General features: G+C 47.3%; 1 protein-coding gene and 1 long non-coding RNA gene across 7 annotated transcripts in view; both read right to left on the bottom strand.

Moving 5' to 3' along the window:
• Positions 1-7103, bottom strand: part of EBF2 (EBF transcription factor 2) — a 118233-nt gene extending 111130 nt beyond the window's left edge. For both annotated transcript variants that reach the window (XM_052701982.1, XM_052701984.1), the window contains exons 1-5: positions 6485-7103; positions 4074-4230; positions 3076-3139; positions 2742-2797; positions 2346-2419 (exon numbers count right to left, since the gene is read on the bottom strand). In XM_052701982.1, the coding sequence (XP_052557942.1) occupies positions 2346-2419; positions 2742-2797; positions 3076-3139; positions 4074-4230; positions 6485-6615 (482 nt within the window). In that variant the 5' untranslated portion in view covers positions 6616-7103. The remainder of the gene's footprint in view (positions 1-2345; positions 2420-2741; positions 2798-3075; positions 3140-4073; positions 4231-6484) is intronic.
• A 1857-nt stretch (positions 7104-8960) lies between these two features.
• Positions 8961-20715, bottom strand: LOC128090056 (uncharacterized). 5 transcript variants are annotated; one of them, XR_008210787.1, is made up of 6 exons: positions 20583-20715; positions 12967-13616; positions 12775-12850; positions 11961-12124; positions 11710-11847; positions 8961-11318 (listed from the first exon to the last, which is right to left on the bottom strand). It is a non-coding gene; the product is annotated as an uncharacterized LOC128090056 (long non-coding RNA). The 5 variants fall into 5 exon arrangements; XR_008210785.1 differs by lacking the exon at positions 20583-20715 and adding an exon at positions 13736-14347; XR_008210783.1 differs by lacking the exons at positions 12775-12850; positions 12967-13616.
• Between the last annotated feature and the right edge of the window lie 7146 nt (positions 20716-27861).

Raw genomic sequence — 27861 nt, 5'->3', positions numbered from 1 at the left:
TTATTAGCCAGCTGTAGACCCTGAGACTACTTCTGTTCGAATTATAATACCTTTTAACCCTCTGAGCATTGAGGGCGTAGGGGAGGGCTTGCCGGCTTCCTCCGGGTTGGTAATTGGGAGAAGAAATGAAAAGAAAAGGACAGGAAAAAAAAGTTATTCTGGGAGAGGGGAGCTTTGATTTCCATCTACCACCCGTTTGGGAGACATGCGCCCAATGGAACAGGCTGTAATGACCCAAATGGGGGGAAAAAATAAAACCTCCTTCAGATCGGCCAATAAATAAGTAATAAAACCTCTCCCTCTCGCGGAAAGCGCTAATTATTGGAGCTGAGAGCTTAACTTCCAATGGGTATGAAATGGGTATGACAGATCGGCGCAGCCGTATCAATATTGAGACAACCCCGCTGCTCAGCACACATCTGTCACTGTCTGAGTGGGAGATGTGGAGCTTCGGGTGCACTCATCTCTATGCAGCAAAAAAATACGTCTGCGTTGTGAACATATATAAAAAATATGAAAAAATAGAAAAAAAAAAGAAAAAGAGCCTACCTTCAACTAGCAGGGATGGGAAGGAGGGGAGCAGGCAGCCAGACAGACCCTTCTTTATAAAAACAGTAGGCATCAATTTGGACAGCAGAGCGGGTACAGTGCATTAAATTTTTATATACAGTTACGATTGCAAGCCGAACTGGGGCTTTAAAAATTGATGCTGCCACTTAAGCAGCACACAATGAGGAACATTTGATTATCGCACTTAAAAAGAAAGAAAATGAAATGTCAGGTTTAAGTGGAGTCTGATCCGTTCCCTGGGCGTTACGCAAAGCGATGGGCGTCAGGCCTTGCTGGGACAGCAGCACGCTTCAGGAAAACAAGACCTTTAAAGTGGAACGTCTTGATGAGGACACGAGGCACGGAATGAGAAGTGCTTCGTGTGGAAAGGCCGCCCCGAGTTGTAATTCTTCCTCGGCTAATTGATCAAGCTGGAAAGTTGAGTGTAATCTGAATGACTGTTTGTGTTTTAGGATGGTAGCTGAAATCCAGCCCTGGATGTGCTTCCAGGCACCAGCACAGGCCAGGTGTGTAAAGAGATGAACAGAGTTTCACACTTGGAAACCATGGAGAAGAAGCACAGAAGGAAAAGAAACTCCTTTTCATTTAAAGAAGTGCATCTGAGGGGACGGCGTCGGCTGAGATAATTTAAGTTCTGGAACAGAACCTGTCTGCAAAGAGGAAAAGCAGATAAAGGCCAAGTGTGCCAATGTGATTTGATAGCACAGAAACCACGAGGCTGTTCCTTCTGTGTCTCTCACCCAGCACAAGTGGACTTTCACAAGCAGTGAAAGCACGAGTGTACAAACGTGTGCACAAGTTCTCGGTGTGCCGGAAGGGAACAGTGGGTTTTTGCTGCTGCATCTCTTTGCAGAGCACACACTGTGCATCTCACAATGCTGATGGAAAGCAACAACGCTCATCTTAAATAGTGGGAGAAAAACAGGCGCTGTGTTTTTATGCGATTCTTATTCTACTTGCACCAACTATTCCTCTTCCTTTAAGCACTGAGACCTTCTCTGAACAAGGAGTCGGCCCAAACACGTCGCTTTTACCACTCTATTAATAGTCACTAATAAAAAAAATAGCCTGTAAAAAAAAAATAATAAATAAAGGCTATTAATATCCCTAATAGTCAGGAGACTATTTTACAACGTGGCCACCAGCAGCACGCAGAGCAGTGACCTCACCACCCCACCAATGCCATCCATCACACAGCGCCTTCGGTGCAGGCTAAGGTGGGTTTTGCTTTTCATTTCACGTAAGAACACCATGCAGAATTTAATGTATTTTAATCTAAGAGCGTTGGCTGTTTGCATCGTTGTATTTATTGGAAAAACCCTAATGATGTGAGAACAGGGTAAGTAATAAGTTGCCATGGAAGTATGATGTAAGTATATAAGGTACATGCAAAAAGGGTTACAAAAATGATATTAAAAACATCCTCATGTCACCCTCTAATTTATAACATTAAAAAAGACCCAATTTTCACATGTAATTAAAAGACACAAACCCTTTAAGTATGGCTTACAAAGTATAGGAAGGATTTGGGTTTTGGTTTGAGAGCTTTCTTGCCTGGATGGATTTTTTGGGAAGGAGAACAGCTAAGCAAAATTAAAGAATGTCGATTCTGTTAATTTAATAAGTTAAAATAACGCAAAGGAAAGGCTTGTATAAGAAGTATTGTGACATGGAATCACTCTGACAAAAAATAAAATAAAGACAAACCCTACCTATGAGCTCATTGGCCATTTCAGCGTCGGTGCAACCACCGGCCACGAACAGAAGCATCTTACCTGCACATGACTTCATGGGTGAGCAGCACTCTGCACATCTCAGGGTTCTTGTTCTGTCCTTCGTAAGTTATGGGCTACAAAAATGAAGACAAGGGGTCAGCAGGCAGCATTTGGGCGCCACTTCATTCTGATCACAGCCAAACTGGAGCTGCTTTTTTCTACTTTTCACCACGGTTTGCAAACAGACGCCTTCCCCAAAAGCCTTTTGGAACAGGAGGGCAGCTTATACAGGAATACTGGTAAGGAGTGGATAGGAGCTTGTAACACACAGAGGGGAAAAAAGTAAAACAAGAATGACATAAAAACATAAAAGTTTATTAGCAAATAAAACGCCAAGGAGACAAAACCAAACAAGAGCACGGATAAATGGGGTGGGGGCGTTTGAGCCACGCTCACCTGCTTGGTGACGGAATCAATGAGTCTGACATACAGATCCTGTTCAGTCCTGACACCTACAGCGAGACAGGAGCGATTAGCGCCGACACGTCCGTCACAGCGCAGCACAACACGCGGCACTTTAACGGAGCCCCATTAAACGCCGCTGGGTTTCGTTTCCTGCAGTTCCCTCCCCAAAGCCACCGACGCACAGCAGAGCTCAGCCCGACGACGAGGGGATGCTACGGAAGGGAACCCCAATGGGTTTCCGCTGTCTTTCAGAAAGCACAGCGGCAGCGCTTGCAAATCCCGCCCGGGTTCATTGCCTGCGGGAGGAGCAGCGGAGCGCACTCACCGTTGCTGTACAGGAGCTGCAGTTTGTAATGCGTGCCGTTGTTGGTCTTTTCGTTGCCTTGCTCCTGCAAGAGAATCAAAACTCAGTTCTGCAACAACTTATCGGGCGCATCGCAAACGCGAGAGCTGATCATTGCTGTGGGAGCCAAAATGGAGTGCATTAAAGTGGTGAATTCAGTAACTGGGATAAATTCACCTCCTGACCGACCAGGAGGAACTACAAAATACCGCCGGCATCTCCTTCTGTGGGAGTTCAAGAACTTCTTTTCCTCTCTTAGTCGCTATTACGCTCTCAAGGCAATACAGCACGCGATGGAGGGGGACGCTTTGAGGCAGTTAACATCAAGCAGATTGATAGCAGAAATGCTCGGTGGTTTTTCTTGCTTTAAATGTGTTCGATTACTTGGCAGCGCTGTCACTACTGATACTTATTTCCCGCAGGTTACTTTACAGTGTTTTCTTTCCTTTTTCCCCCTTCATTCCCTAGAAGACGTACATCTCTGAGCACATTTTCCAATCACAATCATCTTTTCCACAACTCAGAAAAGTGATCGTAAAATCAACAGCACGAAGCGACGCAAAATACTTCACGTGCGGATTTAAAGCACAAAAGCAAATGCTTTTCCAGCCCTGCCACCGACTGTGGAGCCTTGAGAAGCACACAGCACTGCGGATGACAGGATGTAATTCAGGTCACATCCCGCTCCTGTTGGGGAACTAATAAAACTTGGCTGCTCCGGTGGAATTAATCAAAGTAAAAAAGGATTTGTGTCGCCCCCCCCCCCCACCACCTCTCTCCCCAAATGAAAATTTTTATTCTGTTTTTAGATAATGTAGGAAACTCCCATTGTGCTGCTGGTGCTGTGGGGGCTTGAAAGCTTTGCAGCCCCAGCAGCCCTTCCAAACACCTGAACCCTTCCCCAAGAGCCGGCCGCGCGGTGCCGGGTGATACAACAGGTATTCAGTCTAAAGAGAGAAAAGAAAGATAAGCGGCCTTACTTTATCGTTTTCTACAAAGTCCACAAAAGCCGTCCTCTCTATTTCCACGGGCTGCCCTTGTCTGTCGTAGAGCGCCAGAACGAAGTGAAAGAAATTGGATTTCCTCAAGTTGGAGGGCGGCTGCTTCTCAAAGTGGGCTCTGGACAGAGCTACGCCGCTGTGGAGGAAACACACGGGACGGGGTGAGGGGAGAAACAAAGAGGTCGTGCACAGCAAAAGCCAGACGGGGCAGGAGGAGCTCGGGGAGCCCCGGAGCGCCCAGCGGAGCGGGATGCCCGGCGAGGTGAGAACAGCCGCTCGGCTGCGGCTCCGAGGCAGCGCGGGGAAAGGGCTCTGCCCTATTCGGAGCCACTGGGGCACTCGCAGCCCCGCGCATCCGAGCTGTGCTCGGAGGACGAAAAGAATTCGCAAGAAATAATTTTTAAAAATTGCTGGACGCAATAGTTGTTTTCCTGCCTCTCCTCTACTCGTTTTTCTGCTGGATGCAATAGTACTTTTCCTGACAAACTCTACCCTTTGCTTTCCTGCTGGACGCAATAGTTGCTTTCCTGCCTCCTTTACCCGTTTTCCTCCCGGCTGTCACATTTCTGCCCCCCGAAGTGGGAAGTGCAGACAGCACAGCGCTTCCAGGCTCTCTGATGGCCGCACAGCCCACCCTCGTTTGCTTCTCCTGCAGAACACAAACGAACTGAAAGCGGTTCCTACGAGCGGACCGACCGCCCGAGGACACTCCGGAGAGAGGCAGCCCGTTCCGGCACAACATCTGCCTTGCTCAGCAGCGAAGTTTGTCACGGAGTCTTTAATGACGGACCTCGCAGTGCTGCTCGGCTCTTCTGAATTAAACAGAGGGGATCCGGGTTCGTTTGCCCCTTCCCTCATCTTCCCCACCGACCGCGGAAAAAGCGGCGATGTTTCCCAGCTCGGGATGCTGGAAACGCTTTTGTGTCGCCGCAACACCGCGAGCTGCGTTGGGCAGCGAAATGGGTCACAACTCCCTCTCCAAAACACGGCGCAAAGGGATGCAGAGCAGCACCTCGCAGCACCGAACGCACGGGTTAAATCTAACAGCCGGACGAGCCCGGAGTCAGAACCGTTCAATTTTCAGCCTTCAGAGCTGTGCTGGCAAAAAACATTCGACTCTTTCGCAGAACTGCAGATGTTTTCCTGCCTTTTCCATTGCCAAATAGGTTCGGTGTGAACTCACCGCATCCGCCACAACTGCGCCCACTTTGGGGCTTTGATTTCTCGCTTCGTTACCGCTCTCAAAAATAACCCAGCTCTACTCAGCCCCCCTCCCCCAAACCCCGTGCGACCGCTGCCGCGAATTGGAGGCTCCAAAGGAACAGTTTCCTTTTCCTTTCGCTTTCCCCGTGGATGGTGACGGTTTAATAAACGTCTCCCCCCTTCACACCGCTTATTAAACCATCTATCGACATTTACAAAACTCCGATAACTCCTCCCATGGTGCTCAGAAAACCTCGCTCACGGATCGGGCCGTGGCTGTGCTGTTTCTGAAAGGTCCCTCTCTCGTTTTGGAGTCCCATCCACTGCCCTTCGCTTTGCCTCTGTATGAAATAAAACCCAACCTACTCGGGGGGCTGATTCAGTCTTCCCCTCCCGTTTGTGTACCCAGAGAGTGATGAGAGAAAGATATAGATGTTAGTTAAAAGAGTTTTTATCATCTCGTCCTAGAAGGGAAAAGAGCGGAGCAGCGGTCCTGCACCAACTTGGCTGGAGAGAGGCTTAAAATAAAATAAAATAAAATAAATGGGACAAGGTGGTGCGCGGGGGATGATGCTAAATACTAAACTGACCAAAGCAAGAAATAATTGAACAAAGCCAAGGGCCAAAGCACAGGCGAGGTGCGAGCAGTGGGAGCGCGGCGTGCCGTGCTGTTACCGCTCCCCGCATCCACGGGTTAACATTTCGCCGGCGCTCACGGTAGCGACAGACACTTGAATTAAGTAAAACAAGATGGGACGAGGGGAGGGAGGAGGGTTGAGGAGATCTGCGTTTGAGTTGATCTTTAAACGTGGGCTGCTCCTGTTCTGCTGCGTGGCTCGGAAAGTGGGAAGGAGTCGTTGGTATCGCTGGAAGAAGAGATTCCCTCTGACACTGCTCGTGTGTAGAGCAAAAAAAGAGGTGGGGAACGAGCCGATGTCTGATATCTGAGCTGCAGTGGAACTGAGGAGTCCTGATGCTCTCCTGTGTCCCCATCTCTGCCTGTACTGAACCCTCACTGACAAGAGAAGTCTGAGGGGGAAAGAGGGGGGTGGGGGGACAGGAAGGGAGAAAATCAATTTGATATCAAATGCAAATAAGAGAGAGGAAAGAAAAGGCTGCTTCAGAAATTGGGGAATAAAGGAAAAGAAAAGAAGAGGGAAGAAGGGGAAGAAAACCGCTCCGGTTACCTTTGTGCTGCTACATTTGCATCCACAACCCCAACGTTTCTGACCCAGGACCTGACGGAATCCATCTCAGAACCCAGAGATTTGTCTTTCAGAATCGGTCCTCTTCCCAAAGTATCTTGGATCCCAAACATTTAAGAAGTCTATTCCAAAGAGCAACAGTTTCCTTCGGGGGGGGATCGGGGAGGAGGAAAAGAAAAAATAAGCAGCTTCTGAAAATTGACACAGACAAATCCCGGGAAAGCAGAGGACTTCAGCTTTGAAACCAACTTCAGCTTTAAGTGCTGCGTGTGTTTGAGTGCCTTCAAATGGGGGAAAAAGTTTCTCCTCTCGCAAAGTGAGTCACGCCGATTCGGTCTCTCCTGGCATCGTCATCTTCCAAACGCAGGGAATCGCATCCAGAAACCGACGGCCGTTAACAAGGATCAACCTGTTTCGAGAAACACACTGAGAGAAGGGGCTGATGGCTGCCTGATCCAGAAGGAAAAAGAAAAAAAAAGAAAAAAAAAGTATCGGGATGATTTGGGGGAGGAAAAGAAGAGCGGAGCTGCGGCGGCTGATGACACCGCGCCGGGAAGAGCCGCCGCTCCGCGCCCGGCACCATGAATGGGTTACAGCGCCGGGAGCGGGCGCGCCGGGAAGGGGGCGGGGCCTGCTGCCATATAAGGGATGCTCATTTGCATGTCGCTCTCCGATTGGACGGCTGAGAGCAGTTCCGAGCCGCTCGGCCCCGATCAACCCCCGGAGCGCGGCCGTCCCGGCGCGGGGCGAAACCGCGGCGTCCCAGCGGGCAGCGCAGCGCAGCGCAGCGCCCCGCAGGAGCGGCATCGCAGAGCAGCTGATGGCTGATGGCTGTCGGGCGCGATATTTGAAAACGACACGGCCACGCACCCCGAAACGGTCGGAGGGGGCTCTGCGTGGGGGAACGGGGCACGAGAGGCCGCCACACCCGCAGCACTCGCCGCGCGCGGGGCTGTCGGCTCGAGCCTGAATCATTCCCGGTAGAGCGGTGCAGGAAAACATCCCCCGGGAAAGGAAAGCGGAGCTGCACAGCGGGCCGCTATGGTTTTACTTTATAAAGCCGTTTGGGCTCGCTGCTATTTTCCTTCTGTGTTCTGATCTGGGCACAGATCTGCCTCCGAAATCCATATAACACCAACGCGAAAACAGATTTCAAGACAATGAATGCAAATCTGTGCTCAGAGACCATCTGCCAGATGAGGGAATCAGATGTTCGGTAGTTAAAGGGACAGCGCGAGGATTTCCTCCATTCATTATGCGCAGCTCCTCTCCAACCCGCTTTATTTTATAACGGGATGAGATTCAGACCGAAATTCAAGCAGTGTTTTCAGCTCCTGCTTCCATGTCCATTTCTCGGGGCCACCTTTGTAACACGTGTCAGACCGATACATTTTTTGCGACGTTTGATACGGCTCTCCTAAAAAAAATTATCAATAAACATCACAAATAAAACTCTTCCTGTAAGGTTCTCATAGAAACGCGCCCTTAATTCAGCCCGAAGCCGGGACTGAATTATTCTGTCCACATGAGTGACAGATATGGCAGGAGATGAACCCATCCATCCCACGCCGGCTCTGTTAAGGAGATTTACCACCCGAACCCACCTCCCCAAAGCGATCCGTGCGCAATGAGCGCTTCGAGCAGGGCAGCAGAGGGGCATTACTGAATAAAAGCAGCAGCAGTTCGGTGCTGCTACAGGGCGGCTGAGAATCCGCACCTCACGGCTCCGAGATTAAAACTTAGGAAAAGAGGTCGATCTGTTCCCAGCAAAGGTATGAGAGAATAAAACGTACAACTGAAGGGACTTTTTGTTGCCACCCCACAACGGGCACGGGTCCATCCCCTCGACTCAACCCCCCCCCTTGGTACCAGCAGCGTTTTTGGCAAAGCCACCCCGATCGTTTCCGCATCAATTCCTAAAGTCGGGGCAGGGATGGGAGGGGGCGGCGGTGGAATTCGAGCGAACCTCGGCTGATGTATTCGTAAGGAGAAAGTGTTTCCTAAGAGCCGAAGTCTCTCGCTCGCAGCGATACAGCCGAGTCCGCACCGCGTCAGAGGCGCTCCTGTCGCATTGAAGGCAGCTGCTCATTCAGCCCCAGCGAGACGCTCAGGAAAGCCCGGTGGGCTCCGGGACCGTGCCGGCTTTGGGGACAATGGGGACTCGTGTGCCGTGGCCCCGGGGGAGCGGGGCTTTTAGGGATTCATAGCGGGTCAGGGGGCAGCGGCGCGGGTCAGAGGAGACGCGCTCCCCTCGCCCCGAACAGCTGCCACCAGAATTCGGCACTTCAGGGACAAACGAGCGGAGCCGTTCCCCGGTGCCTCAGCGGGGCTGTGGCCGTGGGGCAGCCCGGGATCCCCACGCAGTGTCTGTTCCATGGGGGGGGATCGTGGGCTCAGCCCCGCACCGGGGAGAAGGGGCGATCCCGGAGGGGTGGAGGGGGATTTCCTTCACCCTCAATATAAAGTTTCTCTCCTTCACAACGTATCTCAATAATGCAGCACTTAAGCACTTCTAAATCCTGAACTCCGAGTCTGGAATCCCTACTCCGAGCAGCCGGGTTAGACACAGTTCACAGAAAGCAAATCCCTCAGCCTCTCCCGCTGTAAGCGCTCCAAGCGAAATCAGCATTGACATCGGTGCAGCCGCAGCGGATCGCCTAAGGGAGCCCGTTCCAGCGGCAAGCGACAGGTAAACGGCACCACGAACAGCGTGACGGAGGAGAGCTTGGGGGAGGAGGATGGGGGAAACAAACAGAAAGCTTTTCTTAAACAGACGAAAGCCTCGAGAGCCCATCTCCACCGCGCAACTCCACTCTACAACTCGCTCCAAAGAGAATTTAGAGGCAGAAGCGAGTGCGAGGCTCGGGGAGGGCAGCCCGGGGTGGGGAATGGAGCCGCGCAGCCCCCATAGGAGAACCCCAACCCAATTCAGGAATCGCCCGGAGCGCTCCTGTTCCTCATCCTAAGGAGGAAGAGAGGAAGAAAAAAGCGACAGTTCGGGGAGCGCTGATCGTTTCCTTCTGACTCTTCTTGGTGCCGCACGCCGGGCTCAGTGGGACAGGTGAGCCCTGCTTGGATGCGGTAAAGCAAGATGCTCGCCTTCCTCGAGAGATTTTAGGCACCAGAATCAACTTTCACCACGCCTTAGGAGCTCCCAGGAGGAAGGAAAGAATTATCTTCAATATATACATAACTCCTTGAAAGCATAACCTTAAAACTCCTATTATTTCCTCCCTTTCCTTTATGGCGAAAAAGTGAAGGAGGAAAGTCAGGCTACGGCCAATGAAGGCACTGAGACGGAAGCACTTCGTTCTCGCTCTTGAATTCGTGAGAGTTCCGAATCCTTCAGGTGCCCCAAGGGAACAAATCGTAGGTTAAAATTATCAGTGTCAGAGGGGAAAGGAAAATTCCCCCTTTCCTCTCGCCCGGCAATCTCAGCGAGTTTCATTCACAACCGCACCAGAAAAATCAACGCCCCTGTTGACAAACACTTCACATTTAAGCCCTTCACAAAGCAAGCTGCTCGCATGCAAACACGCAGCCGTGGTTTTGAAAGCACGCAACGGTATTTGAGAAACGAAGAGCTCCCCGATTCCCGGAGCCCAACAGCAGAGCCAAGAACGCCATGGGAGCACAGGGTGCCGAGAAGCAATGGGAGCTGGCGATGCTGACTCGGGTCTGAAGGGCACGGGGCACTGCATCAGCACAGCTCTGCTTTGCACGGCTGCTCCGATTCAGTGTAACCCTCGTTTACAGGATGGCCCATTTCACCGCGATAGGAATGTCTGGAGTAAGGAGGACAGCCTATTAAAATGTTCAATACAAGAGGTTTAAAACAGTGCAGGTGGGTGCAACTAAATCACAAACACAGGCTGGGCTCTTAACTGGGAATGCTGTGTGCAAGACAGGGCTGTAAAAACACGGTGCTCTGGTTACATCCATTCTAGAACCTTTTGTTTGCTCTAAGTTCTGCTTTATCTCAGGAGCAGAATGCTTGATTTGATGGCTGGAAAAAGTTCCATCTCCAAATATAGGATTGCTCTCTGTTCCTCCTCCCTGGGCTGCTTGGAAGCATTCAGAAGTAAAGTTCCACAGCTGTCAGATCCTGAGCTGTACCCTCGTGCCATACAGGTAATGCCAACAGAACCATCTCTCCCTGCAGATCAGTGCAAGTCTGGGAGGTGCACAAATCACATTTATAAGCATGAACAAAAGAATGCTTTCCAACTTACAAATGCATAACTAAGCATTTAATAGAACTTCTCCTCCATCTCATCTTTCCCAAAAGAGAAAATATTGTAACCATCACATCCTCCTTCCAGTCTCCCATTCATTCCAGTAAGTAGGTGCTTTTCTCACCAGAACAGAAAAGCACATCTGCTACGTTTTACATCCAGCTTTTTAGGATACTTTTACTGCCTTTTGCCTAGCATAGCTTTTGGAACACGTTAGCAAATAATATTTTACCATCGGGAGTGTACGTTCCATTTTATTTTATAATGCAGCCTCAGAAGCCTCGGCGCAGAGTTTGTTTTTCTAAGCACGCGGAGCCTCAAACCAACAAGCACACAGGGGAAGAACACTTCAGGTGGGTGCATATTCGTGCTGGAAGTCTCCCTCATCTTCCAGCTTATGGAAAACAATTAAGGTCAGCTTTCAATGTGTCTTAGGATATCAATGACCCATATTGATCCTCGACTCAAGAAGCAGAATTTGGGTTATCAGAGCATTTGTAGTTCCACCGCACACACACTGCGTGACACAGCTCCAGCTGGGAAATCCATCCTCCATACGAAACCAGACAAACGCAGACACACTGAAGAGCAGAATCACATCCAGTCATTAACACGAGCCTAAAGCAGCCCCCAGTCCTACAAACATTCTTATCCTTAACCTGTATTACCCACCAGAGTGGTCTTACAAGAATTACTCAACGATGCACACATCCTTAACCATCTGTACAGCACGGGCCTCCTTTTTATTTCTCGACTCAACTCAGTGCTGTCTTAAACAGGTGTGTAGTTCCAGTTACATGAAAACTCAATCTGAAGCCATGCCATGGGGACGCTGCCTACTGATTTCCCTTCCTTAAGCCCCTCGCTGGATGATAATTTGATTTTTTTCCCCGTGTTTCAAAATATAAAGAACTGTGAACACAACTTTTTGCAGGAGGAACCTGAACCCAATGAGTGAAAAAACTCACTTACCGAGATTCTGAATCTGGCTGGGGGTTATTGGTGCTGCCATCACACAAATTACCAGGATGGAGAAGATCTCCCTTGGGGACGGTCAATAATCAAAACATCTGCCTCCACGCCTCCTTCTAAAGCATCTGGTACTTGAAGCTAAGATATAACATACAAGAAGCTTAATCTAATCTGACTAGTCCTATGTTCTTTCCATAAGGCAAGAAGGAAGTAGTTAGAAGCTCAGTATATCATAATTAGAGCTTCACAACCTTGGAGAGACAGCTCTGCTCTTCTCTGAAGTGTATTTAATGATTTGAAGAGTGTTGCAGTGTTTTCTTCTTGATTTGGTGGAACTGAACCACTGCACTCCTGGGCTCCTCCCTCAGCAAACCACATTTCAGCAGCTGCCGGTCTGTGTGACCAGATTCTGATCCTGCAAATGTTTGCACTTTAACACAGGCAGTGAGGATCCACAGCACCCATGGCTCACAATAGATTCCTGCAGGGTCAGGGTCCCACAGCTCTGAGCTTCCATTTTTTGGGAGTTCATTCTGACTCATTGGCACCTACCTCCATCCCAGACCCTTCCTAGGGGAAGGAGCAATCTGCCATGAGTTTTACACCCTCTGTGCTATTCAGTTACCATTTACCATCTGAACTGTTTCTTTCATCACTACTTCTTCAGTATTCATTTTTAGAGTAAATAGAGATGCTTTGAAATTTACACATACCTAAATGGTTCTGCTACTTAAAAGGATCTGGGCAGCCTGACTGGACATCGTTACATCTCCATCATCAGTATTAGTTAGATGGGGAAAAGCAATGTTTTACTAAATAACCTGATACTATTCCTGGTAAAGAGCATTGCTAATATACTTAAAATGAAAGGCTGTACCACGTGCCCCCTGCAACCAAGCTGAGACACTGCAACAGAAGGAAAGCATATCCTTTGACTTTGTCTGACAGATCGATCATACACCCAAATACAGCAATTTTAACTGCAGCTTCTCAAGCATGTTTTCCATAAGTAGAAACTCAGACCAGCAAAGATGAAGCCTGAGGACAGATAAAGTCTGCACACACCTGCAAAGATGATGGACCCAAGGCTGATGGGTGTTACCATGCTCGGGCACACAGATAAGGCTCTTCTGAAGGCATTCTAGGGCAACAGCAAATATGAACAGACAGCACGAGAAGCAGATCTCTTTCTACAAGCTCTGGGATTCAGTCAGTCCTAAATAAGAAATCAAGGCAAGGGCATCAAATTCAGATTACCTGATATCTGATAAGAGCAGAAGTCAGATTGGAGTCTCGCTGGTGAAGATCACTGTTAGCACAACACAAAAAGGCACCTTTACAACAATCAGAGGCAGGCTGTGCAGCAGGTAGGTATGCCCAAAGCAGCCTTCACTGTGAGCCATGGGACATTTTAAGTAGTAATGAGACCTGAGATCAGCTCAGGCATGTTTTCCTTATTTAGCATTTCTCCCATAGATGGGAGAATAAGAATTGTCCCATTGGCCACAGTTCATCAGATGTCTCTGTTAGGGACAGTCCTTCCAAGGCAGGCCACTCTAGTTTTTGTAGTCATTGCACACCAGTTGGATAATACCACGTATCAAAGGGGAATGGAAGAAAACCAGTTTTCCACGTGCATCCTCTCCTGGTATTGAGCTACTGGAGAAAGCAGTACAAGAAGCCTTTGGTCACTCCAAGTCCACAGGACATCAATGACAACACAACTGATGAACGGGTTTCAGAGGGGCTCAGAAGAGCACCCCAGCAGACAAAGCCTTGCCATCCACATGTATTCTTTGGCTTTAGAGAAGGAAAACACACTTGTTTTCAAGAGCATGTGTTCCAAGCATCTGAAGGGTAGAATATGTTGGAACATATGGCATATAGTTTCTCTCTCCATTCATAATCTGCAGCAAGACAGCAAAAATCAGTTCTACTAAGTACAGACTCCAGCTTTCATTTGAAAACATTTCCAGTGTGAAGTCCTTCCAGCAGGCCTACTTAGGCATCATCTAGACAGAATTACCAAAGTAGCTGGATGTTCTCATGGCGACGGATGGGCTGTGAGATGTGCCTACAGCAAGTCCATGCCATACAGTGCTAACACTCTCCTGCTTGCTACTTCCACTGCTGGGCTGCAGGTACAAACCATGGGATGGTGCTAGCAGTGTACTCTGCTTTTGTGCCACACTCATGACTGGTGTCTAACAGATGGAATAAAGCTCCTTCACTGCGCAGCACCGTCCAAACTTCACAAGAGACAAGAAAGCAGAGGCACACAGAAGGAAAACCAAGAGAAAATATGATTTCACCTGAGGACCACACACTATAGCAAGAAGTCACCCTAGGACAGTCACTCCTTTTTCAAGACTCGGTACCCATTTACTTTCACTATAATCACTTATTTGGTGAAAGGATTCTCCAAGTAATCCATGGGAAAACCTACAGTAACTGCAGCTGCCTCAAATACCTCCAAACAGGCCACGCTTTATCCTTCACCTGGAAGAGAATCTCATGCCCCAACAGCTCCAACATTTGAGATTCTCGTGATTTTCTGCTATGTGGTTGGTCTGGGTTGTCACTGGACGCAATTAGCTCCCCCCCAGGCACCCCCACACCCAGGGCACCCTGCTCTGACCTCGACTGCTCTGCACTGTGAGCAGCAGGAGGGGCTGGGTGCCACCAACACACTGTGCAGAATGCCAGACTGCACAGCGTGCGCAGCCTCCAGAGGGGTGAAGCATTTCACAGGATGGTTTATGGCATCATCTTTTTTTTCCCCCCCCTCCCACGTAGAATATGAATAACGTTAATGGTGACAGAGCCAACAGGCAATAAAAGGCCTTTGCAGGTATCAAACAGCTTCAAACTTTGCTTTGGCTCTCCGCCAGCTGCTGCAGCCAGCCAGCACTTCCTATTGGAGCCTAGGACCAGTGTCCAGCAAGTAATTACATGGCCCTGCTGGCTTCCAGAGAGATTGGCAGACAGGAAGCTGCATTTTGATTTCAAAGATGACAAAATGAAAGAGAGAAAACTGGTATTTTGTGCATATCTGCCACTGATTTGATACGCATCTACTGCGCAAGGAAATTCTTATTATTCTCATTATTAGCTGAGAAGGGTCAAAGCAAGTATTGGTTGGGAAGCCAGACAACAAGAACTGCTGCTTGGATCATTATCCCTTGTTGAAACAACACAAAAGGCCCAAACCAGGAGTGATGGCTCCTCTCTCAATACGATTTGAGAAAGAGTCCCAAAGAGAGCTTTAGTATTGCAAGAAATAAGCTGCAATTTGAAATACAAGCATTTTTCTGGGCGTCGTTTGTCTTGTACCACACTTAAGCATGCTTGGCCAGCTGGTAAGTGCTTACATCCCAAAGCTAGCAACAACCTCAATGTGTTTCACTGTTCCCCTGCTAGCCCATAATTTAACCAGGCAGGGCAACCAACTAGTCTCAGTACAACACAGAAATGGTCAATCAGGATGTTCCCTCATTATTCATAAGCAAGTTAACAAATCCATTTTAAGAAATACCCTTAAATAATAAGAACACAGTCAATCCAAAGCCCCGCCATTTCATTGGAGTCAGGTTAGCCTGTATGCTGAATACCTCCATTCATGTAATAAAGAAGCCCTTCCTTGATTTTCCTTTTCAACACAAGCACCAAGGCAAATTTTTCAACACCCACATTAGGTCGTATTATTCCTGCTCAGTCACAGAGGAAACAGGAGCACAAAGTTACAGCAGGTCAGCTGCAAAGGAGGGATTCAATCTCAGGAGCTCCCGATTCTGGGACAGTGCTATCGACAAAGAGGGAAAATATTTCCCCAAGGCTCAGTTCTTGGCACATCTGCCACATACCCTGCAAAATAAGAACCTTTAAGAAAAAAAACCTCCAACAACCAACAGACAAACATCTGTTTTCAAGAACATGCTGAGAGCTGGGAACAAGAGAACCTTTGCCTTTCCATCAAGTTTTGGTCAAACGAGCCAATTCCATTGACTTGTATTTCAAGTAGTAAGTAAAGACTTGAACAAGCACTTGCACACTAACATGCATAAAGCATACACACATATAATGCATATAGTTTTATATACCTAAAAGCAATGCACACAACTTAAGATATCGATAAAATATTATGGAATTTGACAATATTCAACAGTTGCAAAGGTTTCTACGCTTTTAAAGTGGGGATTGTAGCTCACAAGTCTTAAAGTTAACAGAACTGAACAGAACTGTCTTACACTGGACTTTTTTTTTTTTTTTTTTTAAGATAGAAACTGAACATCTGATCATCTGATGCATTTCAACATCTGCACCAGCTTCCTTTCCCCTGGTCTCCAAGGTACATTTGTTGCTTGTAAGTGTAACAGATAGAGAAGTCAGAGATCTGATCAGGGAAAGTTCAGCCATTGGTTCCAGCAACAGTCCTAGAGCAGCTTCAAATCTGATCACTGACTTCACAGCACCCACTGTTGTTACAGCAGAAACCCAAATATGCCCTGCACAGGATGCTATGCAGTCAGCTCTAGCAAGAAAGCCTACATGTCCAAGAGTTTAATCTGTGTCACAGTCAGCAAACATGGGTGAGGAAATAAAAAGGTGCATTATTGAATGTTCAACATAGAAAACAGGACTGAGCAGAAAACAGGAATCCTCAGTTGACACAACTTGATGATTTAATCCATGTAATCAAGCTCAAAGCTCTCCACTGCACAGCAGATCAGTTCGGACCTGCATTTTCCCACCACCACAATGAGAATCACCTTCTAATCAAGAAAGAAAATTCTTAATAAAGGAAAATTATTACCATCCTAAGTGTAAGGAGTCTGGCAGGCAACTTTCTCCTCAGTAGCTGATAAAATGATGTAAAAGTGAGTGCACACAAAGGAGGAGAGTGCCACTGAACCCTCACCACTCTGAGTCAAGGTGTTGACAAAGACGCTGATAAGGGAGTAGTTCTGATAGGAGAAAGGCCCTAAAGAGGCAACGGAAGGGTCTTGGAGAAAGATTTGGACGGCTGGGGGAACAGGAGCAGCAGGCAGAATAGCTGAACTGACGAGTTGAACCCAACAGCAGCGCTTCCAGCAGGGGAGGGACACGGGAAGCTGGCAGCAGAGCCCCAACCATTTGGGTAGCGAGACAAAAGGCAGATCTGAGATCTGCAGAGTGCAATTCAAGTGCAAATCCGGGGGCTCAAGTGCAATGAGTCCACATGTCAAGAGAAAAGGCCCATGGCTGCCTCAGTGCAGGTCAGCCACTGGTGAGCCATCACTCAACCCATCATTTGCACAGTTCATTAACAGTTAGAAAGCGACAAGGGCACTTCAATTACTTGAAAAGAGAAAGAATGACGGTGAGTTAGGCATTACATACACACGCAGTGCTTGAATAGGCTGAACAGTAAGCGGGGGGGAACAGAAGGATGATTTATTCACTCAAGTTACAGTTTGGAAACTGAGGCCTATAGAAGTTAAGCCACTCATCTGAAATTGCCCAGGAAGCCAGGGATTCTGCCCTATTTTGCCAACTCTCCAAGTAGAACTGTGTTCAATCTTCTCATAGGGCAGAAACGTATTCAAATTGCTTAATAACTTGGCTTGGGGAAAAGAGGCAAGGAAAGGGTTCTCGTTCTGAAAAAGTGGCCCTTCCATCAAGAACGGTCCTTTAGACTCTTGGTTCGCAGTGGAACAGATGAAAACACTAAACATAGGATTTCCATTCCTAAAACAGCCCTGCAGGACAAACCTGCAGCAGAAGCCACTGCTCTGATAGCGTTTACCTGTGCAATGCCACCATCTTGTGGTCTGCACAACCACAGCACCACCAGCATCTTCATTTCTTTGACAGCAAGCAAAGCTAATGAGTTTTCTTTCCTACTGAATGCTCTTTCGTTGCGTGCTTTTGAGGAAGATTTGCTTCAGTTTCACTCACAAACAAACTAAATATCTTTCCAGTAGGTAATGACATAACAGCATGTTGTTGTCACAGAGCTAATAACTGCCCTCATCACCATTAATGAACAGGACCACATTCACTTAAGGAACGTGACTCTGCTCCTCCCAGCCCCCAGTGCTGTTACTCTGATATAGGCTCCCTTCTCTGTCTTCTGAACCATGCTGTACTCCTACAGGTTTTCCCCTCTGAACTTTTTCCTTACAGCACCTCAGGGTCAAGCAGATTCCTGGGAGCTCTTTGGATGCTGCCATACACACTTGGTTTCCCAAGTAACACTCGATATAAATTGTATATTGATTTTGTATATCTGATATTGTCAGAGCTTGTATCTGCCCTGAGTACAAAGGCTGAACTATTCTGCCACTACTTTGCCTGGCACCACTGACAGCTTTGTCTGATCTCCAGGACAGCAGAAAGCTTCTGACCACATTGTGACACATAAAGAGGTCTACCTACATAGCATGGTCAATTTGGCACCAGTGGTAGGGTCAGGTAAACAGGACCACAGAAATTAACCCTCTACAGACTGAGAACACTGCACTGCACCCACTACCCAAGCAGCAACCCAAAGGAGCTCCCCACAATGAGGAATTACCACCTAGATTAAACTCAACTTCTGGTGCACAGACTGCATCAGGAACAACTTGTAGCAATAAACTGAGGATCAACAACCTTAGGTTCCACTAGCAAGTTATTCCATGGCCTGAAGCATGTCCACCTCCTCCTCCCTACCTGTCAAATCAGCATGCTGTGCCTTTGCAGCGTGACTGAAGATCCACAGGTGACAAGCAAAAATGAAAAGTGCATAGAAGAATTCTCATGTTTGGCCACAGTGGAAAAGCATGACTATTTCTTGGAAAAATTCAGCTCAGCTCCAAATAGGAAAAGTTTATCTGAAATTGCCATGAAGAAATAAAAATACTTTAGTTATCTGCTACTGATAGAATCAAGACATCCTGTATGACTTAAAGCCAGGCTGTGTTCCAGGATACCAGCACACAGCAGCATTCACAACAATTTTTCCCTACAGCGACCAACACAGAACAGGTTCAGGATAGCATTTGAGTCAAGAACACCCCTTCCAAAAACCCAGACATTGACAGTCTGCAGTGTCCTCCTCGGAGGCAGACTTACATCCTCCATTTGCATCACCAATACTTGCATGCTACCTTGCTGGCTTTGCATTTGATTTTACCAAGCAATTCTGCAGTTCATCTTCCATTTGCCAAATAATCACAGGCCCCAGAGAGTTTTACATCACAGTCAAACTCCTTCCAAAAATATCAGAAGCTGCCTTTTCTCTTTTTACCTCTCAGGCCCAAATGGAGCAGATGTGCGTGAGATAACAAAGGCTGTGATCTAAGGTCAAGGATGATGGAATGATTTATTACAGAATCAGCCATTTCAGAACTGCTCTTATTTTCTCCAAAGCCGATCAAGACAAGTTAGGATTTCTGGACTAAAAACATCTGCTTTGGAAGCGATGAAGATCAGCGCTGCAGCCATTCCTGTCTGCTTTCCCACTGAGATAAGCTCCAAGGTCTGATTTCCACTGGCATTTCAGCACCTATTCTCTCAAGTCTCTGCATGTTTCAGCCCTGTTAACATTCACAACATTAACAAACTGTATTTTAATCTAAGTGGCAAACACTGTAGTCTCTCACAGCCTCCACAATACACTCAGTGCAAGAGGGCCCCCACTGCCAGTTTGCATTCCTGCAGTTAGATCCAGTAACACAGAGAGAAACAGCCTTATAATTTAGGGATTCTTTGCAACTGAAACACAACATAAATACCTGACAGAATTAGGAGTCAACATGAACTACGTTATCAAACACAATGCAGGTAGCAGTACACACAAGTCCAGCTTTTCCAATACATTTTCTTATGCTATTCAATTCTTCAGAAGACTCGTGTTATGTTTGAGGACATGGTGACAGTCCTAATGAAAAACTGCAAGCTCTAGCAGCCTAGATTGCACCAGGCTCATCCCACACAAAGGACACAGAAACATTGGTATCAAACCCCATGAGGCACCATAGTCTCATGCCCAAATTCCAGCAACAGTGACTGAAAATTCCAGCTTCACTTCCTCACCACACACTGCAGCACAGACCTGGGGCTAAAAAGACATAGGCCTGCCACAATACACCTTCATGTATTTGACTAGCTGCATGATGAGCCATTAAATGGAGCAAGATCCACCCATTAGATGGATCAAATAGAACACTGGGAACAAAGCCTGGTTTTGTGTACCATTAATTATTATTTGTTCCCCAGAGGACAGTCACAGCATCAATGTACCACCACACCACGATTACAGACTGCTGCTTCAGTTCTATCAGCAAATGAAGCACAGGCACCCTAAGGAAGCAGGGCACAAGTTGTCCCCTCAACCTGTCCCCACACCACCTCCAGAAGGGAGAGCACTCAGCTGTACTGATTCAGTCTTGCCAACATCCCAGGTCAGAAGCAGATGCTCTGCAGATCAGAGCAGCGACAAACAGTAGGATCGTAAGTTTTACACATCACAGAAGTGAGCCCAGGCCTCAGCACATGGCTGTGTGCAACACATGAGGAATGAGATGGGCACAGCATGTGCTCCAGGTCCACTGCTTACACTCCGTGTGGAGAGGCTTGTGCTGCTGCTTCTTACTGAGATCAAGAAATACACCCCATCATCCAAGGGCATCACTGAGCGTTCAAAACATTCAAACCCACAGCACCTCCCCTCCAGAAACACACCTTGCTCCTTCCCAGGCAGAAATAGATTCACCCCATGCAAAACCTCAGCCTCCAGCTCAGCACAGGCTTCCCACTGAGACTAAACATAACACCTGATAACACTGGCAAAGATCACACTCATCCCTCAGGCAGTCCTCATAGCAAGCATGAAATAAACATTTTTATACCTCAAAGAAGTAAGGCTAAGGCTCATCAAGGTATGACAACATGCATTCACGGTAATAGGAAAGAAAAACAACATAAACAGATTTGTGCACATCTCTTAACAAAAGCAAACCTATAAAGCCACAAGATTAAAGTCCAATCCCAGCCACAGCAATCAGCAATGCTTTTTAAGGTAACACCCCACACTGCTGATTGCTGAGCCTTGTCTTACGAGCATCACCTGAGTATTCAGACCTTTGCTCCCTGCTCAGCTCTCATTTCTCCACTGTACAACAGACTGCCATCATTAACACCAGATTGGATTTTTATGTGCTGCTCCACATTGCTCCATGTAACAGCCCTGAGCAGGGCAGGCAGCACAGCTGCCAAATCACAACGTGCCAAGCAGCCAATCCAGGAAACCTGGAACAGCTTTCAGGGCCAAGGCCATGCCAAGCATTGCCCATCTTTACCCGGCCGTTCTCCACGTAACAACCACTTTCTGTTAGGCAGGAGACACTAAGGCTAAGAAGCTTAAGGCTTAGAAGCACTCTACAACAACGTGCCTCCTCCCAGCCCCACCCCACAGCTAGAAAGAGGAAAAAAAACAAGAATTCATAGAAAGGGTGACTTCAGAACAACAGAGTATTAGTTGGAACTGAAGCAGATTAAAACAAAGTCTATGGGTAGGCCTGCAGCCACTGTACTTCCTTCCCTCCCCTGTAAAAGCATCTTACGTTTCTCTTCTTCATTAAGGAAAAAAATAAAAAACAACAACAAAAAAGCAAAATAAATTAAAAAAAAAAAAATCAGAATGTGTTGCTGCAGACCTGGGGCAGAGCAGCTGGAAGGAGGTGGTGGTGAGGTGGGGGTCGGCCTCTCCTCCCAAAAACAGCAATAGGACCAGACACGATGGCCTTGAGTTGTGCCAGCGGAGGTTCAGGTTGGATATTAGGAAAAAATTCTTCTCTGAAAGAGTGGTCAGGCACTGGCATGGGGGTGCACTACTGCCCAGGGACGTGGTGCAGTCACTGTCCTTGGGGGTGCTCCAGAACCATGGGATGTGGTACGTGGGGACACGGCAATGCTGGTGGTGGGTGGATGGTTGGATGAGATGATCACAGTGGTCTTTTCCAACTGTAATGATTGCATAATTCCACGATTTTCAGCACATTCCTGGTGCGTTTTCAGGATCTTGTCCTGTGCGACACCCCACATCCCGGCCAGCTGCTACTGCAGAACAGCACCGACCCACAGCAAACACCCCGCAGCATCACCCAAAGCAAACACATTCATTGCATGTGTGCAGAAGTCAGATTGATCCTTGAAGAACTTAATTTTCCTTGACATCTTCCACACCTCTGTGAGGAAAGATGGGGGCTAGAAGCGCTGCCCAGCTCTGTCTGGTGTTTTCACAGCTCTTACCATCATGGGGCAATGGTATTTCATGCTGAGGCCTTCAGGTGCCACCGTCAAGCAAAAATATTGTCTTAAGGACCAATTTCCGGAAACAATTTCAATTTCAAAACTAATTCATTTGAAAGGAAGAGAATTTGAGCCACCTCACTTCTACATTAACAGAGACCCCGTAACAAATGCATGGTTTTATCTGCAGATCAATGGCGCACTTTCAGATCCTGTTTTCACAGCTGCAGAAGCATTTGCTGGGCTGCAAAGGTCAGGTTTGGGAAATTTTCCATAGGTGGCAGCATTACTGCATTTCCTACTGAAATACAGCACTGATAGATAAACCCCCTAATGGGAAAAACCTTCGAGGAATTGATCACTTTCCTATGGTGCTGCCACCCAGCACAGGTAGCAATGTGAACATAGAGGATGGATTAAAGGAAAAAAAAGCATCCAACAGAAGGGTTGTACTCGTGCCTGAACAAGGCTTAATAATGAGCAGGGTATGTGTACTGCTAATTTATAGCTTTTGATAGGTGTATCACTGCCCATAAAACAAACCTTTCCTTTCAGAGCTTGACTGAGATTCTGTTAGGGTTTATTATGAGGCTCCTCTGAAAGGGCCTATTTTTGCCCTAAATGTTTTCTTTGGGGTTTCTTTGCCTTTGGAACAATATAACTAATATATTCTTTGAAACATACTGTGCAAAATGGCCGACAGGAAGGAAGGAATTTGGTAATTCTTACATTCCTCTGTTAGATGCTTGTTCTGTGCTCTACAGGCTGTTTAAAATGATTAGTGTGATCTCCACAAGAAGCTATTAGCAATTAACACCAAACTGGAGTTTGTGCAGAGCACTGGCTTAACCACTGCCTGAAGTTCTCTGCTTTCATCCACAGTGCATGTAGCAACAGAGCAAGGATCCTCAGATTGCATTGCTGGCACCATGCTGCAAGGAGAACATGGAACCTCCTGTGTGCTTGGGAGCCCCTTTTATTTTCAGAGGATGGAGGAAGGGGAGAGATCAGCACTGCCACATTTGTACAGAATTGTTTCAGGTGTGAATGAGCCTTTTCTGAACCGAAGAGATCTCTATTCTAGAGCCAAGTAGTAGCACCTGGTCATTTGTAAGTGTGGATGGCGATAGGACAAGGGGGAATGGTCTTAAAGTGAGATGGGGAGGTTTATGGACACTGGGAGGAAGTTTTTCCCCCAGAGGGTGGTGAGGCACTGGCACAGGTTGCCCAAGGAGGCTGTGGATGCCCCATCCCTGCAGGCATTCGAGGCCAGGCTGGATGTGGCTCTGGGCAGCCTGGGCTGCTGGTTGGCGACCTGCACACAGCAGGGGTGCCATCCCACAGGAATCAGACTGAAACCCAGCTCATCAAAGACAGCTCATCACATTTCAGGCCAATAAACAGCTGATAAATGGTAACAACTCAGTGATCTCAAATTTGGGATCCCAGCATTGAAAGTTTACACATTTCATCTCTACACTCCTGAGCATTCCTCACTGTCCTGGATAGATATAGGGCAGATAAAGGTGGGGAGGAAGGGAAGGAGAATATTTCAGTCGTGATCTTTCATCTCGTTGGAAGATAAACAATCAGTGGATATATTTCCTCACATGCCTAATAGGAGAGGATAACGCAACGTTGTCATTTTTACGGGCCAGAAGGTCTCTCAGGACTTGAAGCAGCAAAATAAGATCTTTTTTCTCAGCTGAAAACGTGACAAAGTGCAGTTATATAAAACATTTCCCACCCAAAATTGAAAGGGTAGCAATAAAATAGCAGCTGAGTCATTCATCCAGCTCTGATTTGGAAGTTAAACTAGAATGTAATTAATACAGAAACCTACCTGAAGCAAAAGCAGCTCTACGAGCCATGTTGGCTCATCATTCATCAAGCACGACTTAGAATGGAAATTGTCCAGTATTTATGACCTCCTGTCTCAAATTCCCCCAGCCTGATGCAGCTCCTGCCCTGTGCACACACTGAGCGCCAGCGTTGGGTTCATCGAGGACAAACACCCAGAGCTGCCCCGAAGAACTTGGAGGTATTCTTGGCTCTAAGCATTAGCTGAAATGCCACATACCATTGTGAACATATAAATGGGAGGGATCTGACCTCTACGAGTTATTTCTGGGGACTCACAACAGATTTCAACAAAGGGAAAAGAGCGGAGGGGTTTCCACTGGAAGCATTTGAGAGAATTTTGTCCAGTCCTCACCAAAATCACAACGTTTGGAAGCTGACTGTCGCATAAACTGCAAGCTCTTCTCCCTGCTCTTCTCCCTGCTCCAACCACGATACCAACACTCCCTCTTTTAAAAACCATCCTACAAACTGCTGTTCCTATTTCGGGCTGTTTTCCTGGTCCACGTTAAACCCTCCCCCGGCGCCTGAGGATCTCATGCAGCACGGCCCGCTCGTGCCATGAAGGGCAGCCAACGATGTGACATCGATCGGTGCTCCGTGAGGTGGGCAACACCCAGGGAATGACAGCGAATTGATTTCTGTTTTCCTCAACAGATTGAAAAGCACAACGAGCCCACAATTAATTGCTCTATCGAGTCCACGCACGGAACTTAATTAACTATTTAATTAAGCCATGAATGGATGCTGTTGTTAGCAAAACGTGATGCGGCTCAGGCCCTGCAGCCTTCCTGCCCTTCGCTGCCCCTCCTCCACGCGTCCACTCAAGTTTTATCTCCACGACAAAACAGAAGCCTCTCTTTGTTCCAGCTGCAACCCTGGCGTCACTGACCAGAGTGCTCATGTGTCCAAAAATAACCAAACCGGTGCCCATTGCAGCCATCCAGCCTCGTGTCCTCGTGCTTGGCTCATCCCTTGAAATCCTACACCTTCTCAGATGGGAATATAAAAAAAAATCAAGATCGTGACTCCTTGTAGACATTTAAAGGGACAAAGGCTTTCTTTTCCTCCAGATGTTACGTGTTTTTGTAGTGCTTATGGTCCCTGCATCTCTTTGCTGCTCTTGTTCATAGTTATTTTTATATTCCACCAAAGGTATTTGCTTTCTACCCGGCATTTCCCAAGCAATTTTATCTGATGTTTTTATTATGTTTTTTGCAATTTTTCTGACACTGCATTGAATCTTAACCTAACCTACATTTTGCACAGGAATCTGAGGGAACGTCAATCCTTACTTAGCAAGGAATATTTGGTGTCACTCACGTAGCATCAAGAGGTACAGAAAGAAGTCAGGATTCTTAATGTTAGGGGCAGTGAGCAGGAGTGAGGTGAGGTGAGCAGGAACTTGAATTAAGACTCTTGTGGGGAATACGTATTAGAAAACAAATCAGAGGAATACATCATTCCTTCCTTCTATCTTGGATCCTTTCACGGACGTTACATCCACTCTTTAAATACAGGGCTGGAACTAGCTTTGCCTCTGGGTGCAGCACAGTTGCCAACAACGTCTTTGAATAAACTCACCTTTGTGTTCACCCTATCAATAAGACTTCTGCTCAGTCAGGACTGCCTAAGACCAAGAGGAACCACAGTTTTGCTTCTGCGGGGTCCATGGAGGAGCAGAGCCAGACCTCGATTGGTTTGGTTTGCTGACATGGATTGTGAGGGTTTATGGTATTTAGCAGCAAAGACAGTTCTGGTGGTGCAGGGGGAAGAGTGACCCCACGGGAACCCCCTGTAGCTGCCCCATGAATTGATGTTCTTGTTGATTTCCTGCCTGCTACTGGGAATCACATCTGATAAGGCTGTTGGTTTCCTAGAGCCCCTGCAGAGCACAGGGAACTTCCAGTTGGTGGGAATTTGAAAATATTTTAGTTGCTGTCCAGTTTGGACTGTAACCAAGTTTTTGTAAGGATGAAATTTCGCTCAAATCAGAAAATCCTTATTTTTTTAACTGGGGAGGGGCAACTTTCTAGCACTGAATACCTAGAAGTACTGTTTTGTTGTTCAAATTTGCCTGGAAAACAGCTCTCTTTTAAAGAGCATCTCTCATTTAGCTTATGGTCAGTCTGTTACAACTTTCTACAATTATGATAAACATGCAACCTGACAAACTGACTGATTCCAACCTTGCAGTTCTCTGCCTCAGAGCTATTCAGCCTTGGATTCAATGTCACCAACAGGGGGCAAGTAGGGGAGGCTCTGCACACAGCAAAAGCTGCAAAAAGCAGTTCTGCAAGCAGAGGAACTTGGCATGTCTGATCCCTGCGCCTTACAGCTGGGTTCTCTGGGGTCCAGTAGGATGCAGACTTGGATTAAGGCTTTTGCCACAAGAAGCATTATAGCACTACTTTGCCCGAATGGATGCGCTGAAGTTTAATGAGGCCCACGCTCAAATCAATCTGTCTGCCTATCAGCTTTCCTTGAAATCTGCAGGCAGTGGGATTTCCTTGATTTCCATCCATTCCTATGAGACCAAATCGGAATCAGGCACTGCGTCAAAAGCTACTGTGGGGAAGTGGATAGACATAGAATCATAGAATGGCTTGGGTTGGAAGGGACCTTGAAGATCATCTCAACCCCCTGCTGTAAGCAGGGACGCCTCCCTCCAGACCGGGCTGCTCGCAGCCCCATCCAGCCTGGATATGAATGCCTCCAGGGGGGGGGCATCCACAGCCTCTCTGGGCAATCTGTTCCTGCATTTCACCCCCCTTACAGTAAGGAATTTCTTCCTAATATCCAGTCTATATCTACCCCCTTACAGTTTAAAGCCATTTCCCTTCATCAAGCATGAAGACGTGAGCCTCATTTTGATTTTACCAAAGGAGAGAATGAGAGGAGATATGTTTTGGCACTGGGGCCAAATGCAGCCACACGTGCTAAGGGCAGCAGAGCAATGCCTGAGCACGAATCACTCTGGACAATGGCTGTTGGTGGGGCTACATTTCCTTATATCCTGGGTAAATCATCTGCTTTGCATTGTTACAAGCAAGAAAAACAAAGGCTGTTTTGGGCCCCCAAAGGTCCCTGGAGCTCAGAGCAGGGTAAGGAAATAACCTGAAGCATGAAGCCAAGTTGATTTCAAGCCCATGCACCATGAGCTCTTTTTAAAGCACGTTATAAATGTTTTAACTGAAAGGCTGCTCCTAGAAGCTCGTGAAGTGCTGTCATCCCCAGTTCATTTCCAAGGAAAAAAATAGGAGCAGAAAGCTTTTGCTCGAGGTCTCCAAGGGAATCAACAACACAGCAAGGATTAGAACTAAGGATTTCCTGTCCAATCTGCAAACCACACCTCTCTCCTGTTTACAGTGTTAACTTATTCCCTAGCAGAAAAGCCATGTGAATGGAACAATTCAGTCTGCTATTTCAGCCTCCCTTCCTTCCCTTCTCAGTTCATTCCTGGCATTACCTTCAGACTTACAAACCTGCAACCAGAACTGGGCAACAAAGCAAAGCAAAGCAAAGCAAAGCATGGGGTGTTTCCCAACAGTTTCAGCTCCAAAGACTTGAATACTGTTCACCAAAATGGAAAAAAAAGTTTGAAAACTTTAAAAGTGCCTTGGAAACACGGTGCTGTTATTAATGAAACGAAAAATGAAACCAAAAGGTCAAGGGACCTCAAGGGATAAGTCAATGGATGACTACAACCAATGGTGCTGGTGACCTGCACAGGCATTTTCTGTATATGTGACTCCAGGAATAGCAGAGCAGCACTGCTACTGCTCATACTCAGCACATATAATCTCAGTCAAGAGAATTTTAAAGAGATATCTTGAGGCTCTTTGCATTCCCTTTCCCTTTCTTTTTCCCTTTGCTTTGATTTAGAAGTTGTGTTTCCCTCTAGATTCCCAGAAACTAGAATCATCACAGAATGGGTTGCAAAGGCCCACAGCGCTCATCCAGTTCCAACCCCCTGCTGTGTGCAGGTCACCAACCAGCAGCCCAGGCTGCCCAGAG

This window comes from Tympanuchus pallidicinctus, unplaced genomic scaffold (genome assembly GCF_026119805.1).
Source record: "Tympanuchus pallidicinctus isolate F22 unplaced genomic scaffold, pur_lepc_1.0 scaffold42, whole genome shotgun sequence".
Lineage (NCBI taxonomy): Eukaryota > Metazoa > Chordata > Aves > Galliformes > Phasianidae > Tympanuchus > Tympanuchus pallidicinctus.
This window is presented reverse-complemented; position numbering and strand designations above follow the sequence as displayed.